The sequence below is a fragment of the Calidris pugnax genome, unplaced genomic scaffold, assembly GCF_001431845.1.
Source record: "Calidris pugnax isolate Ruff unplaced genomic scaffold, ASM143184v1 scaffold67, whole genome shotgun sequence".
NCBI classification, from domain to species: Eukaryota; Metazoa; Chordata; class Aves; order Charadriiformes; family Scolopacidae; genus Calidris; species Calidris pugnax.
In genome coordinates, this window is record NW_015090779.1 from 141273 (window position 1) to 162227 (window position 20955).

Consider the following 20955-nt stretch of genomic DNA (forward strand, 5'->3'; position numbering starts at 1 on the left):
AAATAGAATTGATTTACAGCAACAAGAGAGTGAAGTGGTTGGCAGGTGTACAGGGTAGAGATTCAAAGTAGTAAAAAAGATCTGCTTAAGATATCTGTAAAATAGCACTAAAAAGTTTCTGTGTACTTTTGGAAGTATTTATATACAGTAACAGATATCATAAGCAAGGTCATCACTGAAACCACATTTCAGTGAATGTGCTGAACATACCTGAATTCTTTTACTACATAAAAGGACAGTGAATCAAATCAGAGAAAATTCAAACAGAAAATTGAGTAAGTAATAAATGGGTGCATATGGACAAAGAAAATCCACAATACGCAGATTCAGAAAGCGACTGAGTATTTTCATGGAGAAGGAATTAAAAGAAAACAAATCCTCAAGCCCCATGTCCCGCTCTGAGGAAAGATAACTGCTCAAGAAACAAGATTTTATTTCTGCTGTCCTATGACTAGAACACGTCGTTCATGAGATACAAGTAAGACAGTGAGTTAATAAACAGCTGGTTTACATCTGACTTCAAAGAAAAGGAATGCTCACATATTTCTGAAAGGTTGGTGTTGACCATTTTGCCAAGAAAGAAATGAAGAAATTTTGAAGAAACAACATTCAGTAAGAAGCGTTTCTGAAGATATATTTTTCTTCTCAATGCAGCCTATATTACTCATGAATAATTTCATACTCTGTGAGTTATTTTTTTAGCATTGTGTAACTGCTAATTATAAGGCAGAAAAAAAATGTGCTAATGAGAACATTACATTTTGCATTGTCCCTCAGAACTCAGACCTTGAAGTCAACATGTTGCATTCATCACCTTAGGAACCATTACTACTTGGTCTAGCTGAGACAGTATAAAGGTGGCATATAGAAAGTTTGTTTTTAGGATGAGTGCTAGAGAAAGTATAGGTAATGATATTGCATTTACCAAAATGCCTATATCTAAAGTTGATTAACATGTTTTCTTAGGGGACCCTTTCTCCAGATGTCTATAATTTTGGAAAAAAAGGGAAAAAGCACCCTTTCAAGTTTTTTATGCCTAATATTTGTTCTGGGTAAAAACAGAAAAAAAAAAGGGGGGGTTGCTTATGGAAAAGCATTCCTGTCATCACTGAGAGTTCCTAGTATCTCCAAGTATTTGAGCAATGGAACTTGGAATTTGGTGGGGAGGTTGCTGTAATAAGTGGTAAGCTCTTTATCATGGCTGTTGGAAGCTGGGAGGAGAAGGGAAGTAGAAGGGGAACTTCTGTTTATGAAATTTATATACCTACGGATACAAGAAGTTAATCCCCAAAATTTGGCTTACCCGTCTCTGAAAAATCATAGTCTCTGAAAGCTTGTGTATCAATGTCATGGCTGAGGTAGTGTGGGTGTTCCTGAGAGAGTCCTCATGTCACTGACCCTCCCAATAGCCAGGGGTAGCACTGGAGCTGGGGCACAGGTCCAACATTAAAAAAAGACCTGATGGTAAGTCTCTGATGCCAAACTCTTTTACAGTAATGTGCCAGTAGATGGCAGATGCAGTGTAGGGGAAGGACAAACCACGGACAAAATGTAGGGAAATCAGGACAGAGAAATTAGATGCTGGAGAGTATGTTCTCCCCCTTCTCCCACCATTCAGAGAACTGTCCTTTTTCTGCCCAGAAATAAAGGCTATTTACAATTATTGGTATGTATAATTTGTAAAAAAAGTCAATATACAGAAGGAAGAGAATGCTTAAGAAATTAATTAAAAAATTAGAAGCCAGAAAAGTAATATAAAGAGAGAAAATGGCATCCTATGTTGGCCAGAATGATGTCTGTGGTCCAGTGGTTTCCATAACAGGCAGCATCAAAATTACACGCAGTGTTTCACCCTCTCCACTGATCTAATGTACTCACCAGGAAAACTTTTCCAAATCACAGAAGAATCTCCTTTCAAAGTCTATGTTGAGGGAGTTACGGGCAGATCAGAGTTAAAAGGTTATCAAACAGAGAAACATTTTTGAGAACAATCTGGGCATGGGAATGTCCCTTTGAAAACATATTTCATTGCTGCTCAGGGAGTTAAGAGAAAGGAAGGAGCAGAAAAGAAAATCAGGAGGACTGGATATTTTGTGATTTTACTGATTGATTGCCTCCAGCCCTGTTGTCCTAATGATTTGCTGTGCAAATTATCTGTTATAAGCTGTGGTTTCTGATTTCTAAGTTAGTATATTAACTAGGAATCACAGGTCATCCTCCTACACATGCAATATATTATTATTTACAAATAAATACTAACCATTTAAGTAGTTGAAATCATTGCTTAAAACAAATCATAAAACGAACACAGCTTTTTGTTAATTTGACAATTTAATATAGCTGCTAGAAAATATACTTTTTTTTTCCAAAATGAGATTGATTTCATCTAATAAATTGCAATAATTGTAGGACAGGAGCTATCAATAAAACCTTGCGTTTTCACAAACGTTGCGGGGGTATTAACACTAGTAGGAAACTATCAGACTTGTGCACTGGGGCTCAAAACCAGAATGGTATAGATGAGGGAAGATTTTATCTTACTATAGCAAAACTCCTCTAGTAGGTAGGAGTACACTGTTTTCTGCAGAAATTAATAAACAAAAAGGGTTTGGGTTGAATAGCAGTTAAAGGATTATTCAAGAACTCATATGCTTTTCAGCTCATGCTTAGCCTCTTTTAGTGCCCAGCTTGTTAACAAATAACTTTTAAGCCACCTGTAGTTAAAAAGTAATGAGAGTTCAGTGAGTGAGACATACTAAGCTTTCTGAAGTTTGTCTCTCCTGTGAGCAGTCATTGTCACCCTGGAGGAGACCATAGTGTTAAGTACTGTACTGCTCCCAGGCTAGGCAGGACAGGCAAATTAGAATCATGGCATCACACAGGTGGGAAGGGACCTCCAGAGCTCTTCTGGTCCACCCGCTTAGCTCAGATCAGCGCCAACTCTAAAGATGAATGAGGTTGCTTTGGCCCATTTCCAGTTGAGTTCTGAGTATCTCCAAGGATGGAGTTTCCACAGCCTCTCTGGAGAACATGTTCTAGACCGCTGTTTCATGGTAGATTTCAAGTTGATATAATTTGGTAACACTGCTGAAAGAATCAGTCTTATCTTATTTCCCTGCTTCTTGTTACCCAGCATTGCCCTTGCCATGTTCTGGCAGGAGTATTTATTCAGCTCCAGGACATATTGGATCAGGAAACTGATCTGAATTAAATTGGGAGTGACTGATCAGATTCATTGTGTAAGAGCATGAAGTGTCACGCTGGCACAAGGAGGCAGGGGAGAGAGGAAGGGAGAGGTTCAGAAGCCGGGCTGAGGAGGGGTAGGACAGCTTCTTCCTCTCAATGACAGCTGCTCCTGCCAGCTTGAAGTCTTTGTGAAACAACTTTCATGTGAGGAAGCAGCATGATAACGGCTTAACAATGAACCCAACAGAGAGGAGCCTGGAGTGTAAATGAGTGATAGATGGCTCTGTGGTTCTTTAGGATTCCTGACAGGGTGCAGCTCAAAAAGTTTTAATTTAGGCTGATTCTTGAGGTCTTCCTTTCAACGGTGCTCTGAAGTGCACAGGGAAGCACGAGTTCTGGAAAGCCACATGAAATTTAGGGTATCTATCATGGGAGGCTGTCCTTAAGCCACAGTGTTGTTTTGGCTGCCTTTATTACCCTGGTCATACAATTAGTTAGAGCAGCTGCACGGTGTGGGATTTACTCGCTGTTACTCCAGAATTTGTGTAGCAGTGCTGTGGTTGAAATAGCACTGGCTGAGTCGGAGGACTTCTATTTCGCTGGGACAGCTTGGCTTTGCCAAGTGTGAATTTTGTTTGCCAACATCAAAAGATCTTGTAACCTGGATTCTCAGGCGTATTAGGAGCTTCATTTTTGCAAGAGGCATTTCTATAGAGTAAATGAAATCAACAGCATGCTCAGCATTTGCAGATAAACATCAGGCGAGAATTTTCAGAAATTTGACTTATTTTAGGAGAAGTTTTGGCAAACGATACAAGATTGTAAAAGTAGCTCATAATTGTAGCAGCATTCTTAATAATATTTATTTAAAGTTATTCCTGGGTGAACTATAGCTTTAATGAATTATTTTACTGCATCTCTTCCATTTTCATTGTCATGTTTGAATCAAGTGATGGGATCAGTAAGAGAACTCTGGAAGGGCTGAATGCTTTAGTCAGGACAGTTCCCCTCAGCTAATTACGGTCATAAAAAACCCCCCACATTAAATCATTTTGCTAGCTTATTTTGTGGTAATAATTTCAATGCTGTATGGCAAAATTTATGTAGCACTTTGCCTAGAAAATAGAAAGTATTTCTGCTGTACAGGGTATACATGAGGTGGTTTACGGTGTTGTAAGCTCAGGTGTGACATATGGTGCTGTCATATCCAGAAAGGGACTGAAGGGTCAGAGTGGATTTCTGAATTTCTGTTTTTTGCTGGTTGCAGATAGAAATCACTACTTTTTTTTTAGTCAAAATAATATATCTGGATTTTGTCTACAAAATAAATGATTACACTGATGAAGAATTCTAACCTGCATTGTAGAGACTCCATGTGTCCATCTTTATGGATGTTGGCTGAGTTTGGCCACATTGTCTGAAGAACGTTGATAGGCCTGAAAGAGATGTTAAATTCAACAGCAGCTGCTGCTTCCTTTATTCATTTCTGGGTGGATAAGAGGAGTCTTTTTTAATCTAATGGTATCTTTGGATTTGTTCCCAGTTCCACTTCCACTGGAATCAGGAATTTATATTTCCTTCCTCTGTCTGAGCAGCCTTCAGAGTTCTGTGTGAGCTCTTTGTTAAGACTTTTGCAAGAGTCACTCTTTAGCTGTCTCTTTTCTGTTGCTACCAGATATGGCAACTATTAAGAAATGGTTAACTGGACTTGTAACTTTTAGGGGAAAAAAATATAAGGCATCTATGTGGACCCACAGAACAGATTCCAGTCCAAATTTTTTATCTTATTTGGTTCGGAGACTTTTGTTTTCTCGTAGCCAATATACAGATTGCATGCTCTTCCATGCTGCAGGCAATCCATTCAGGACTTCCATCTTTTTCATTCTCATTGTATAAACCAGGCTTTTTTCAGTCTCTTGGAAAGGGCATTCCTCTTGTGGCTCATCTGTAATTGCCAGCCTCATGACAGCAGATCAAATATTCATGAGTGTATGAGTGAGAACGGGCTTTCTGCACTAGCTGTAAATCCTTATACTCAGTCCCTGCAGGCAGATGAGTGGGCATCTACCAGCAACTCAGCCAATTAATAGTAGGCATAAACCTTGTGTAAGCAACTGGAGCCACTCTTCAATCCCCCACCTCAGGGGAGCTGAGCTGCTGCTGCCTTTTGCCAGGATCACCTCTGAGGCCTTTTTTCTCCATTAAAACGTTAGGTGTTTCTCAGACCATGCGCCCTATGTAGTCCTTTTACCAGTTAATTATGCATTTTTGTACCTGTACACAGGAACCTGCTTCATGAAAACAGTACATGCCTTTGTGCTAAAAATGAGGTGGGAAATCAGAAATGTCTGTGTAGTTACGTCTGCATTCACTACTACAAAGTGTTGCATGGGGTTGAGGCTCCTTCCCTAAATGTTGCTATATGGATTCAATATAATTTTGTCAAGTGAAATAACCACAAAAATTTGAAATAATCATGCTTCTTTTAGATTTTATTACTATGTAAAGAAGCAAATTTCAGTTTTAAACCCATCTCTGGAGACAATATAGAGAAGAAAATGCACTCTTTCCAAACGATTTCCAAGATAAAGATGAAAACTGAGCAATGAAAGATGAAAATACATTATTTTCTCTATTATGTGAAACTGAAACTGTAAACAGCCCATTTATTTACAAATCCATGAATCAAAAAGTAGTACTGAGATTTTTATGAGCTTGTCTCATATAGCTCTATTCAGTGGCTTTGAATATGCTGCTCTGCATTTTGGAGTGCTGTGAGAGGGTATAGAGAAAGATTGCACAAGAACTGTCACTCTAAAAAACTGTAAAGCTGGGTGTGGGTGTTTGCTCTACTGTAGAAACTTCCCTCTCTGACATTTATATTCTGTGGAAGTCTTCATTGTTAGAAAATCCCCAAAAGTTTTAATGACAATTAGAACTAACAATGACTGGTGTGTCAGTTTGTCACTTCAACTTGTTTGACTTCAGGACTGTAGAAACACAAAGGACAATCTCAGTTTTCTTCTTCTTGTAATTTTTGCATTTTTCCTGGGTTTTTCAGTTTGTCCCCCCCTTCCCCTGCTGCCCAGCTGTCTCTCACAATTGTATTACCTGTTCCTTTGTTCTGCCTCAGATCTATCATGGTTCTTAGCCTGTGTGCCTATGAATGATACAGTGGATTACACCACAGTGGTCTGTAGCCAGGCTCCAGTATGATTAATATTTCCTTTGGTAGCCATGCCAGCTTAAACTTTTACGTAAATGGATTTGGCTGAAAAAGGAAAAAAAGCCCAGCAAAATACAGTTGTTTTTAACTTGGCTCACTACCTGAATACAACTTACTGTATGGCCACAGAAACAGTTATCCTAGAACAGCTGAAGGGATGGAGTTGGTGAGAGAGGAGTGATGGGGACCAGCAGTAGCTGAACGTGTTCATCAGTCTGCTCTCAGGCAGGGTGTCTGCTGAACCGCAAATGTGACCTTTAGCCAGTCCAGCCAACAACTGTGTTCTAAGAGTGATCTTCGTGCTGTATTTCCAGCTCTGGTTACACCAACTTCGTTTATAACCTCTCGCAAGTCATTTACCCTCTATTGTTTGAGGGTAAAAATTGCAATAATGAATTTCTCAATAGGGCGTGGCTGTGGCAGTGCTTTTACATGGGAGATACTGATGTGAAGACACAAAGAAATGCCACAAAAAATAACGAGCACTAGATATATGAGCACTAGCTATATTATGGAATTTACCAGGTTGCATGGAGAGTACCTGCAGGATGGTTAGTTGTATATTTTATTTAATGCTTTTGTCAGCTGTAGCAATTTCTAACCCTCCCTCTCCTGATGGCTTATTTCTGCTTTGCCTGTATCCATTTGGCACAGCTGATGCAATTGTCAGATGAGAAAATAGAATACTATTTATTTATTTTTTTTTATCACATTACTTTTCAGCTGAGTCAGTGACTTGACCTGGCTTTTCTGTACAGTCTGCAAACAGCTGTTAGTGCAAAACTGAAAGCAACACAGGCATTTAGGAGCAAGAACTGTATATGCTGCTGCTGCTGCTTCCAAAAGAGACGTATCAAGAGCCATTGCCTCAGTGGCTGCTGAGTTTGAGAGCCAAATCCTTGAGTTACCTTGAATAACTGTTCCTTAGAAAATCTGTTCAATTCGGCAGCAAGAAGAAAGTAACTGCCTGAAAGATTTTCCCTCTCCTTACTGCTTCTTGTTGTATATGCCTTTGATAATTTCTAGTACTTGTAACAACCACCTGAGTGACTTAAAGAGTCTACTGATGAGCCTTGTGCATGGCAATGTGATTGCGAGGAAGAGAAGTCAGTATTACAGAAGCAATAATTTCTGAAAATAATTAATCTAAAAATGTAAATGTCTTTAAGTGAGATCAATGTAGGATTATAATCAGGCAATTTGAATTCCAATTTAAATGAAGTCTATGTGATTGGCATGAAGAGGAAGTCAGATCATCTGCTGTCAGGCAGCATGCACCCTCTCTGGAAGCTTAAAATCAGTTAACGTGATAGTTTCAGAGCATACACTGTATTGTAGGTATGTGCTTCAATGAATATTTGATATAAAAATCTTAGCTTCTCTAAAGATACCTTATACAAATTAAAAACCCTTATTTATTCTCTTTATACTTAATATACTTCGTAATAAACTATAAAGAACATTTTTATTTCTTTTGATGCCATATGATTCTTAATGTTGATATTTCTATGCAGCTGATATAACCCAAGTACAAGCTTTTAAGTGTGGGGAGACCAACCACAGAGTTAAAAATATGCCACATATCTGGTCTTTCATCAAACTCCATCTTCAGCAAGAGTTTTTTCCACGAATATCCTGAAGAGCAGAATCACACCCTAATCTATTATAACCTGCTTCTGTGCCTGCCACTGGCTCCAAATAAATTATGGTAAGATTGCCATAGACCTGCCAGTTTATTTTTAAAATGATTGGTCCCTAAGTAGCTGTAAATAAGACTAATCAAGATGGAGATTTGTAATCATCTTTTCATCCTTCAGTAGGTTAGGACTTATGTCCAAACTAAACTTGATCATTATCCAGAAATATTTAATTTATGGAGCACACATGACTGAACACTGAAACTGGGCCAAATATTGCAGTAATTGCTGGATAATCCTATGTTTTCTGGTTTGTCAGAGCTTCTCTAGAGACTCCAAATCACTATTTGTGATCATCAGGTATGCTCCATCGGACCAGTTGGAGCCATTTACAGTTAATGAGGTAGAATCACTGTTTATGTTTCTTTTCACTGTAATGTAATTTTGTAGCGTATTGTGTGTTTTCCTAAAAAGTAAACAAAATGTTAACTCTAAGCATATCAATCTGAATAAATCACATCCACAAATAGATCAAATCAATACTCCATGCTATTTATATGGCATCTTATTTCTTACAGATCTTTTGGAACTCATTCTCCTTCCATAGTAAGTAGCAGCGCTTTTTTTGGCATTTTCTGCGTTAAGGAGCCCCTGTTAAACCAGTGGTCTGCTCATGTGAATATCTCTGATTATGCTAATATAAAGTTTTAGAAGTAGTTGATTAGTTAAAAATGAAAAGCTAAAAATGTCCAAAACCCTACATGAAATTGACTGGGGACAGTCACTTGTCTTGCCAAATCCCATTTGTTTAGGGAGTTTCTCAGGCTCCAGTAAGGAGCATTAGTTTGTACTGCAGAGCTCTTGCTGTGCCCTTTCTTTCTTTCCATATCAAATAGGTCCTGTAAAAAACAGAATAATATTTTAGAACATCTTTATCTGAAGAGCCATTACAAGTCAGATAATAAACTTTTAATTTGCCAGTACAATGTGCAGAACTATTAAGTGGCAGCTCTTCCTGTCATCGGGAGGGACCATTTGTTCTTGGTTTTGTACACAGCCAGATACGTGCTTTATGGTGCTGAAATCTTCCACCTTTTGACACATCCCAATCTGGTGGTGAAAAGTACTATTTTAGAATCTATCTGCTTCTTTCCACAACAAGGAAGCTGCCAACTAGGAAGCTGCAAGAGACAATTTTAGAGATAAAGGTCCTTGGCTTGCATGTAAAGTGCATTGTGCAAAAGTCCTTAGCATTACCTGGAGAATATATCTCAAAGATACCTTTTTGAAGCAGTGGTTCCAACTAGAACATGTAATGAACTCAGTAACAACACTGGCAGCACATTCCTCTTGTTGGGTACTAAGAAGAGAAAGGCAACCATACTGACTTCAGAATACCTATGCAAGGGAATAGTTTTCTTTACACCAATTACTTCATGTTACTACTAGTGGTCAGGCAGCTCTGGCAGCTTTTTATTCCTTGCTTGTGAGGTTTGCTGCTGTATCACATAGTTGCTAATAGTACTGTTTTTCTCTATTACAGTAAAATGAAACAGTAAGTTGTTGTGTACTGTGGGCTTTTTCAGTTCAGGCTGCTTGTGCCTAAGCATGAGTTCTAGCCACATTTTTGGGGTGGGCAGGTGCAACCAAAGTCAGACACGAAGAGAAAGATTATATGATCTAAGTGGGGTATGAGGAAAAATATCTCTTCTGTGGCATTATGAATGAAGCAAAATTGCATTTGCTAAATCCCAAAATGTTCCGCAGTAATTTAGATATAAATTGCGAAAGGTTGTGTTGAAAATTTAACCAGTGTAGGGGTACGGGACAAAACATGTTAAATATGGTCTGTGGGATCTAAATGTGGCCTCAATGTGAAGACACAAAATGAAGTGCAGGCTGACAATGATCCCCAAGATGTAAACTTGAGTGACAGATTGACTTATTTCTTGAAATAGCCCTTTGTTTCTCCTCAAACACTAAGGAGACTCTGCATCTTTACAGAAAAGAATATGGTAAAGATTCAGACTCATGCATTTATATTTCTGCAATAAATTAGCTATTTCAAATATGACAACTTTCATTAATGACTAGACTTACTATAAACTACTTTAAGTACATTGATATTTAGAAGTGTCTGTGCATGTGTATCTGTGTTTGTGTTTTTATATGTACTTATTTCTGAAACTTCAAACAAAATATCAGAATACTGGATTGTTCTTGGCTAGGCAATTTATTTTCTGTTGGGTAACTAGTTCTGTAATAGTTCTTCAAGTCGTTTCCAAATTCCAGTAAATCAAGAATTTGTAGTTCACCCGACATTATGAAAAATGTCAGTATATTCAGTTCAACTTTCTAATTTTATGTTAGTTTGTGATATTTCTTTCAGTTTTGTTTTCATTTTCTATGGGAATTTCCCTCAACAGACCAAATTTAAGTAGGTCAAACAGTAAGTAATTTCATTTTTCTGAAACTGTTCATTGTTATCATGATATTCCTTCCCTCTTCAGTGGAGCAGAAGTACATTGATTACGTAGTCAGGGCTTTACCTAGCTATGTCTTGAAAACATGCAAGGATGGAGATTACACAACCTCTTTGGATAACCTGTTTCACTTCTCAATCAGTATCCAGGCTGCACCTTTACAGTGGGTTCTTTCTTCCAAAGTGCAGGACTCACCCTTGTTAAATTTCTTAAAGTTCCTCTTGGTCCATTCTTCCAGTCTGCCTAGGTCCCTCTGAATGGCAGCTCTACCACTCTACCATCAAGTACATTGATTGCTTCCCACAGTTTGGTGTCATCTGCAAACTTGCCAAGAGCACACTTGGGCACCTCTTCCAGGTCCTTGATAAAGATGCCAAACAAGGATAGAACCCAGTATTATGTGTCTAGTTATTTTATCATAACAGGCAATCAGGCTGATCAGCCATGATTTGCCCTTGATAAATCTATGTTGATTGCTCCAGATTATCATCTTCCTGTGCCCAGAAATGTGTTCAAGGAGGACTCACTCTGTGATTTTCCTCGGGACTAGATCAGGCTGATCAGTAACTTAAAGTTAGCCCGCTTGATCTTTTTGGCCTTTTTTTGAAGATGGGTGCAACATTTACCTTTTTCTAGTTGTGAACAACTTCCCCTTTCAGAGATGACAGAGATAGGCCTTACAAAAGCACTGGACATCTGTAGATGCAGCCTCTTGGGTCCTATGGACTTGTATGGGTGAAATTCTCTCAAGCATTTCTGAATGTGTCAGCTGTTTCTGTAGGAGCGCCACACTTAACAATATAACAGGTATTTCTAGCTCTCTCTACGTGTTTTTCCTTCCATTGAGAGTAGGTTGACATTTTCCACATTAAGCACTTTTATTTCCTTACAAAATACTGTGCCAGATCACCTCCCAGGTCAATGTAATGTTTGTTTAGCTGAAATTCACTTCAATTACATCACTTTCTCTGCTGAATCTTTTTGGAATTTAACAGTCGTGAATCACATATGGTATTGGTGTAGACAGCTCACGATTATGATAAATGATATAATTGTTTAAGTACAAGTACCTCTCTGATTATCTTTATTTACAGTGCTGTTGATGATCTCAGCAGATGACCCTGAAGTTATAGACAGTTAAGACAGTGGAGACTGTATTTCTAAATTAGATAAGAAAACGAATAAAAAGCAAGGCATACTTTCCCAGTCTTGGTGTTCACCAAGTTCTTGGTGTTCTTGGTGTTGTAATATTTTGTAGTAAAGCAAAGCCAGCAATGCATAATAATGCTTTTGAAAAAAATAAGACCTTTTACTTACAAGTCAAAGCCAGAGTTATATTTTTTCATTATATACTTAGGAATAACTGCCCCAATTGTATTAAAAAAAAAACAATTCAGGACATGTTGATATTTATTGCATTTGATTTGACACTCAGTATGCTTTGACTACTCAGGGGAAATAGTGTAAGAGCTCATAAATGCTAAAAAAGGGGGTGATATATTCCTCTCCACTGTGGGTTTCTATGGTTTGTGTCTGGTGGTTGTTGATCCTCACCATGAGCAGTTTCAGCATAGTTAAGTTCTCAGAAAGCTTACCCAGTCAAAAAGATGAAGAGTTTTTTGCCAAATTAATGATTTTTTGTAAGCTCATGAAAGCGTTTGCCAAAGTCAGAGAGGGGCAGGTCTGCACAGCTGTGGAAGGGAGAGGATGAAGAGCAAGCTTTTTCCTGCTTGGTGTCACTAAACCATTACATTGGTTCAACTGTTGATGAAATCTCAGCTTCAGCTTGCACAGACTTGAACTTAGAAACAGTCGTAGGAGAAGAGTCAGAGATCACTCACATCTGATCTGGTCGTTAGTTTATTGAGTTTTAATCAGAAATTTTAGGTATGTAAAATATTTAATAAGTAGATGGATTGGCCAGTCAATATTCTGCTATTTACTACACTTAAATTTAGGATGGGATACAAAGATTACAGTGTAGCTTGCTTTATGTATCTTAAATGTTACATGCACACAAAAAATGTCACTTACCAACCCATTGCTGTCTGGTGTCAGGTAAGGGATCTCTCAGCCTTGGGGGGTAACCTTGAGAGGTGTCCCTACTCAAGGGAGGGTCACCACCATGCAGCCAGCTGCTATGGAGGGAGAGCTCGACTCCCCGGATGGCTGCAGATATCTATAGTGTAAAGTGGTTGATTTATAGGAACCATTTCTTTACTGAAAGGGTTATCAGGCATTGGAATGGGCTGCCCAGGGAGGTGGTGGAGTCACCATCCCTGGAGGGATTTAAGAAACGTGTAGACATGTTTCTTCAGGGCATGCTCTAGTGCCCAAGATTATTGGTTTGTTGTGGGCTGCTGAGTGGGTGGGTGATGGTTTTTTGGTTTGTGTTTAGGTGGGGGGTGGTGGGTTTTTTTTTTTTTGTTTGTTTGTTTTTTTGTTTGTTTTTTTTTGTGGTTGGACTCGATGATCTCTGAGGTCCCTTCCAACCACCACAGTACAGGGGACAATTGATAGTCAGATTTTCTGCTGTGTTAATGCAGTTTTGGCCGCTTCTCAGCCCAGTCTCCAGCTGAACGGTTTATTTGGGGTTTGGTGCTGAGTTCTCACCGATAGCCTTATGCAACAGCATTAACTTCATTTAGGCCTACTTGCTGAGCCCCCCATTGTACCAAAGTTCAGTTAGTTCAAACAGCAGGAGTGCATCTGTCCCACTGTTTTGAGCTTGATTTCGGCTTAAATTCAGCCTGAAAGCCAGAGCTGATGTCACCTTAATGGAATAATGAAGATTTGGCACATTTTTGGTGTAGGTCTGTAGAATGTAAAATTCTTCAAAAGTGTTTATTATCACTTTTTTCTCTTTTTAAAATGTTTTCACAATCTAGTAGAGTAATAATCCTTTGCATTTTTGTTCTCTGTCTCTTTTCTCCAGCCGAGGCCTCTTGCCCTGCAGGACATTTTGTGAGGCAGCAAAAGAAGGCTGTGAACCAGTCCTGGGTATGGTAAACGCTTCTTGGCCAGAATTCCTGAAGTGCTCTCAATTCCAAAACAAAACTGAAAATGACACCACGACAAGGGTATGCTTCTCACCACACCAAGAAAGAGGCAGGCAGTGTATGTTTTCATTCTTAACTGTTACATTATGTTCATGAGTTCCTGTGTAATAATTTATTTTTTTAATGTGTAGGGAAAACTCTGGGATGAAATTATTAATTCTCGTTCTGTTACTATGTTTCTTTACATTACTGTGGTAAAATCTGGTTGTCAGTTGGTTATAGTTTTGCTGTGCTTTAATTGTTTAGGCTGAATTTTTTTCAGACTTCTATTGATTGCATCAAAAAATCTGAGCTGTTTCAAGGAAAGAAGGTAGGAGAAAAGTAATATGCCCTTTAGAAATGTTTTGCTGACTTTTTCTTTGCTAAGCTCTAGTAAATACAGGATTGTCATTTGGGCAGGAACCAAATTTCAGGTGTATCTTCTTCTTCCATGCTGTAAAATGAGCCCAGAACTGATTGACAGGTAAACTTTCCAAAAATTGTGGTATGTATACATCCACTCATAGAATCATAAAAACATTTTAGGTTGGAAAAGACTCGAGGTGGGGCCTCACCAGTGCTGAGTACAGGGGACAATCACTGCCTTGGTCCTGCTGGCCACACTATTTCTGATACAGGCCAGGACACTATTAGCCTTCTTGGCCACCTCAGCTCACAGCGCTGGCTCATATTCAGCCAAGTGTCAACCATCAGCCCCAGGTTCTTTTCTGCCAGACAGCTTTCCAGCCACTCTCTAAGGCACTTCCACCTCCTCAGAGCTGCTGCTCTGTTCTCTGGATCCAAATCTAGGTGAGATCAGACCTGAGAGGAGCGAGCCTGACTCTTTTTTCTCATTAACCCCACTGCTGGAGTTCTCTTGCCGGCATCTGAGATTTTACTGTTGATGTGCCCATGAGCCTTAGTGACAGAGGCTTGTATGATCCCTCTGTGGGTTCTGAGTTTGTTAATGTTTTCTGGGTGGCAATAAAAAAGAAAAAATGATATGATGAAAATTGTTTTTCAATTTTGTTTAAAAAAACCAAGGACTTATATGCTCAAAACTACCTTAAAAGATCAGTGAGGTTATATAGTGTGTCTTTGAATGCTAGATAATGCTGCAATTTAGATTGTTTGTATATCCTGGGTTATCTCCTTTTGCTTTCTGAATATGTGTAGTGATATAGCCTTAAATTATTCGATCAAGTCTTTTTACCAGTTGGGTTCTCTCTATCTATTAGGGCATGTTTTGAGGGATCATGAAGTAAAGGATGCTGTTGTTCATACTTACCTTCACCTGTGGGAACATTTGTAATGGCTGAGGTGGGGAAATACACAAAGAGAGATTGTGTCTTGTTGAAGGCAGTTGAATGCTTTCCAGGAACACTGAACAGTCTTTTGTAGAGTTCCTATGGGGTTTTGGGCAAAGTTGCTGTATTGAAAGACACTAGGAGCTGGCTTTTAACCATACAATATATACTAAAAAATTTGGTCTAATGGATCTCTCCAAATAAACAAGTAATTATAAAAATGCATAATTTTTTTTCCATGCCTCAGCTTCTCTTTGTAAAATGAGAAAGAAACTGTCCTTGTAGTTCACAAGGATATTGTAACCATATGTGTGTTGATGCCTTTGGCATCATACTAATGAACATGATTGGAATTAGGAGTACAATAATTTTGTCTTTGTGGGAGCTTCAAATAATAAATAAGGTAAGAGTCTGTATCATAAATGCATAGGGAGGGTGAAAGTTTGTACATTGAACAATGAGAGTAAGTAGCAATGAGCAATGAGTGACCAGCATACCAGTAATTGAGCATGGTCCTCCTGGGTACAGAATGAGGTAGAATTCTAAAACCAGAGACCTGGGTTTCATGCACGTGTGGTACACAAACTGAACACCAGGTGTGATACAAATATGCCTATTAGATTTTGACAAACTATAGCTGGCCAAAATGTTCAAAAGCCCCACCAAAATCTAGATAGCTGAACTTTTAGATCAAGCAAGAAGAGATTGCTGCCTTCTGAAACTTTCAAGTTTCAGAATATCTTCTGGCTGAAATCATGTATTTAATACTGCTAGAGAAGAAGTTTATTAGAATAGTGCCTAGTTGATGATTCTTCTGTAATCTGTATGGCAGGATTTGCATCTGTGTGGTAGTGAACTGCATAAATTACATAGAAGTACACAGTGGAAGTTTGCCATTTCTCAATAGGGGAAAATATCTAGAGCCAGTTGTGAGATTCACTGCCCCTTTCTGGCAGACTGTGGGGATTCAGGCTGCTTATTGGAAGTTTTGACATCCTGTTGTATAAAACAAATGCATTTTTAATTCATTTTTTCATGAACTATTGTGCATGATGCTTGAATATGAATAGTTTTCATGTATAGTGATAGACCATAGAGATATTTTGACTTTTCTTATTGAAAAGAATGGTTCCAATGAGATTACTATATGACTGAAAAGGGTCCAGGTTCACTAGGCTGTTTCTCCTACAAAAATAATTTATGCTGTAGTTGAATATTTCTTTCTGAAATTTGTATATTTGAAAGAATTTACTTCTCTGAACACATTAGAACCAAACAGCAGGGGTTGGTTCACTGTTCCAATCCCTTTTTACTTAGCGCTCGGCCCAAAGCACTCTTCATGCTTTTCACAGGGCTCAGTTCCTGGAAATTCCAAGAGCGTGTCCTTGGCATATGGCTGCTTATGTCTCAACTTCGTGGTTTCTTTTGGGGACTAATGCCTCCAGATTACATGCAGCGAAACCATCCCTGCCCACATATGCCTTGCATATAATTTGTTTTGTGTAATGATGTAATTCTCTTTTGGGGCTTTAATTATTTCTTGTATTTATCTAAAAAGTGTCGCTGCTTATTTTTGTCTGATTGCGACTAAATAGTTGTTATCCTCCACATTTTCTGAATTGAAAATTATCACTCCTCCAAAAAGTCCTTGAACCTCACATACTTTTCCAAGCTCTGTTGGACAATATGTGCTTGACTGATCTAGTTAGAATCCAGAGCGTTTATCCTGGGGACAATTACCAGCTTTCCTGAAAAATTTTTATTAGAATTGGGATTATCTAGTGGATATATACTTCTTCATGTGTCACTCCTGATATTTATCTCTTTGTCTAGATTTTTTTCTCCATAGGCTTTGCAAATTGAGTGCACATTACCACTATGGAGGAACTATTATGACATACATTCCTGATGTGAGCGTAGATGTACTGGAAAATCTGAGCCATGTGCCATTGTAGTAAAACTATCCAAGTGTACAAAAGAAGTCACAGAGAAAAAGGTGCAGTTCTGTAGACAGGGCTGTATCAGCCAGGTTGTTACCCTTTCACACAAGTGTCAAGTGAATACCCAGCAGTTGAGAAAATCAGCTACTCTGGAAATAGTTTCAGGAATCCAGCTGTTGAGGTTTAAGATGGGTGGTTGGACTGGTTTCACAGTTCTAATGAGTTGTGGGCACGTAAGGGAGTAAGGAGGAAGCTTCATCAGTCAGTCATTCTATGTGAATCCAGTAATACATTCTCGGGGGGAGAAATCTCAGAAACCTTTGTGGGGGCTGCTGTACATATCCCTACTCACAGAAATATTCCAGCTGTTTTAATTTCTTTCAACTCTCACTGTGTTTTTCTGTCATTTTATTTACTTTGACCAGCCAACATGGCTGATGCTGTTAAAACTGTGAAGAAATAAACCACAGTAGCTTGAATGAGAAGCAACACAATGAGCTGATTTACATATGGAGCTCTCACAAGAGCCCTTGAAATTATTATTCAGTTAATTTGAATGGTAAAATGCTTTCAAAAGCAGCAGTGAATATGGTGCTTCTGCTCTTTGTACAGCAAAACTATGTAAGCAGCAGTATGGAACTGTCAGACAGTGTTCACTTTTGTATTGTTATTACAGAGGCATTATGAATGTCTGCTTCTGATAAAAAATGATGCACATGAGGCCTGAGCTGCACTTCATAGCCATGAGATTTGTAATAAATAGTACTATTTAATTTACATGAAAGGCATCGTATATTAAAATTTGAATATAAAATATAAACCTTATTGCATTGCTGTGTTGGATATTATTATACTGTTAGTTCTTAAATGTAAAAAAAATTACATGACAAAGACCAATGAGAAATTTTTTCCTGTGAGAAACTGTCTTTACATTGCTAGCAGTTGTGCCTAATAATGAAAATATTTTTCATATCATTTTCCAAGAACAAATTTACAGTTTTGTCTCAGGAGACTTTATCTCTCCACAGAATATTTTTCCAGTGTTTCAAGTAGTGAAAGTTAAATACATGAAAGTAAATTTTTTTAGGTACCTTTATTGCAAATCCTTCTGTGAAGTTTCATTCCTATTGGAGTGAATGTTGTGGATTTTGATCCTGACTCAGATTTAATGGAGACATTAACTTACTTTTTTTTTTTTCCTTTATGTTAGTTCCTTAAAAAATATTGCTCTTTCCCTTGTTTGCTTGTTTATTGTGTTTGGTTTTTTTCTTCACAATGTAAGAAAGGGACTTTCCATGCTGTAGTGGTTTCTGGGTATTCTAATAATTCCTATATACTACCGATGTATATGCCTTTCTATTAGTAGTTAAACTTTGAATTTGTAAAAAGGAGTGAATAAAAAAAAAAAGGAATCAAGAAAAGGAATGAAAAATAAGTACGTATGTGTATAAGTAACACATGACATTATAAGTAGCATTAAATTATAAGTAACAGAGAACTTTTCTGTTCTGTAAGACCATTAAATGTCAACTTTTAATTCAGTGGTTATTGCAGCAGTTTTTCAGTTGGATACAGTATTTTAATTAGGTTTATTCTGGTTAGAAAAGTGATAGCAGTTGGTAACAGGGAAGACCATTGCTGATAACCTGGGTAATCTCTCTTCTTGGCAAAAACATAGAAATTAATTATGGTACATGTTGATAAATGCCCTGCAATGGCCAAGGGCTAAATGCATGTATAATTGGAGTGAGGTCTTTCAGCTGTTTGAAGACGCCACCACAGGAGCTCAACAAATAGTTAATAGATGTATCTATAAGATGTAACACCACAACTATAGACTTTAGGAATACTTCTTTCTTATGATAGCATTGCCTTTACCCAAGTTTAGTTTTGAGTTTTGCAGTAACTCAGCCAAGCAGTTCAAACTTTCTTCTAGTGGTTGTCAATGTACATTACCTTGTCCTGCATAAGCTGTGATAGTGGAAACAATACCGAAAATACTCAAGAGAATTAATGTAATGTATACAAGGAAACTACTAATTGTCTCAAACAAATATGCTTAGCTAATGCAGATCTTGGTTTTGTTTTGTTCCAAGAATAAAACACCAATAAAAATTGTTCTGATACTGTTTTTTGCCAGTTCCAGGAATTTTCACACTGGTATTAATTTGGAGAATTGTCTTTGAGGAATACCTTTGACCAGAGATTCGAAGGCAGTGTCTGGTTGCAACCAGGGATTTATTTTTCTGTTGGCAGTGTGAAACTGATTATACACATCCAATACAGAATTTATTTGAGAAAGATTTTAAAATTGGGAAGACATTATGTTTGTTTTGTGCCCTTGCATTCACTTAATGCAGCAAAAAGAGGAGAAAGACAATCTGTGTATGTGTGACATTGATAGTGACCAGCTGCAAAAACAGCAATAGTGGAATAATTTTTTGAGGGAGATGAAATGGTGTGATGTGGTGTTTCATGTGAGGAAACATTCACAGTTGAAAAAAACATTTCCTCCAAGCACTCATTCTTTACTTCTGTTGACTCTGCATTATATTTTATGATGTCCTTTGATATTTTTTTTCTTCCATTCTGTCCCCTCCCCCAGTTTATCTCTGCTGTCTTTCCTGTTCTTTGCCTGTTTCTTTTCCAGCTTGGAGTTTCCTATGTGGCCTTCTTACACCACTTCACTTGAGTGGAAGAGAAAGATCTTTTGTGTTCCTTCTCCCACAGTGTTTTGCATCATAAAGAAATAGAGAAATGGACAGTTTCTTGAGGGGAAGGAGTTGCAAGCTTTTCCAATTCTGTGATCGTGATCCTAATATCAAAACTTTCTAGAATTGACAGCTACAAGATGCATACCCTATACCTCAGGGTACATATGGTATGGGGGTCAGGTGATGAAAATTTTCAGGCAAGAGAATACAGAGATTCCTCTGTGTCCCACTGTGCTATTGTGACTGTATTGAGTCAAATGAAAAGTCCGTCTTTCTTGTAATGTTGACTCCAAAAGCTGCCAAAATCAGATGCCCAGAGAAGAATAGGAGAGCAAGGCAGGACTATGTGGCAATGCTTTTCCAAAATACTCCTGCATTGTCCATCTGTTTGAGATTCAAGGACTTTTTTGTAATTTGTGACCCACCATAGAGTTTTGTTCTATTAATTTGTCCCTTCATTTCATGAATCTATATACATTTTAGCATGTATAGTATCCTGTTACAGCTGATCTGTGCGTTGTGTGATGAGTACCACTTTTTGGTTGTTTAAAAGGCAATTTTATTTGGTATCTCCTAGTTCTTTTGTAGCACTAGACAGTGAATGTTGCCTCCTCTTCACTTGGAAAAAAAATTATGAGCCCTTTTCATGGTCATTTTCACAGACATACAGTGCTTTATCTGCTGCTATACCTTGAAATGCAACCGGATATCAATTTTGAGAATGGTAGAATAATGTGTTTATTTCAGTCTGTGCCATCTGCAGCTTTCCAGGGAAGTGCCCACATATCTATAGATGGCATTCCAGTAATCTAGCTGGGAAGTACAGCGCATAAATGGTCTTGGCTCCTGAGAGACACTTCTGATAGTTCACCAGATGCAGGTAACATAAAGCACTTTTTGCCACCAATGATGTTTAGTCAGGGATTTTGGAAGCTTTTTCAGACTGTAAACCTTTCTGGGAAAGGTCTAAAACAAGCAAGATTTTTCTATTGGCAAGGATTGCTTCCATTTTCTTTGGATTCCTTTTACCTAACATTGTTCCTCTTCAGGAGTTTGGGTATGAGAATATTTGCATGATTATATTAATAAATGTGTGAGGTACTGACAGAGGTATGAATAATTAACATTTTACAGCACATTCCTTTATAATAACATCTTTAAATTTTTAAAATAATTTTAGCAAATTTGAGTGGTATGGTGCATAATTTTTTTGTTTCAGGCATGTATTTCAGGCTTTATTTCTTCTGCTGCTACTTTGTTTCAAACAGTCGCAGCATTTCTGAGTATGCAGCTGTTTGCCTGTGTTCAAGAAAGTCTTATAAATGGTTGCATATCTAAATCCTCTAGGTTTCAGATCAAATATTGAAATTCAGTGTTCGATGAAAGTGTTTGTTTTACATCATAAGAAAAGGCTTTTATAATTT

At 38.0% G+C, this 20955-nt stretch overlaps 1 protein-coding gene across 2 annotated transcripts in view; it reads left to right on the top strand.

The window, feature by feature from the left end:
• The window catches only part of CORIN (corin, serine peptidase), a 123563-nt gene that overhangs the window by 55414 nt on the left and 47194 nt on the right, over window positions 1-20955 (top strand). For both annotated transcript variants that reach the window (XM_014954314.1, XM_014954305.1), the window contains exon 5: window positions 13468-13649. In XM_014954314.1, coding sequence (XP_014809800.1) covers window positions 13468-13649 — 182 coding nt within the window. The remainder of the gene's footprint in view (window positions 1-13467; window positions 13650-20955) is intronic.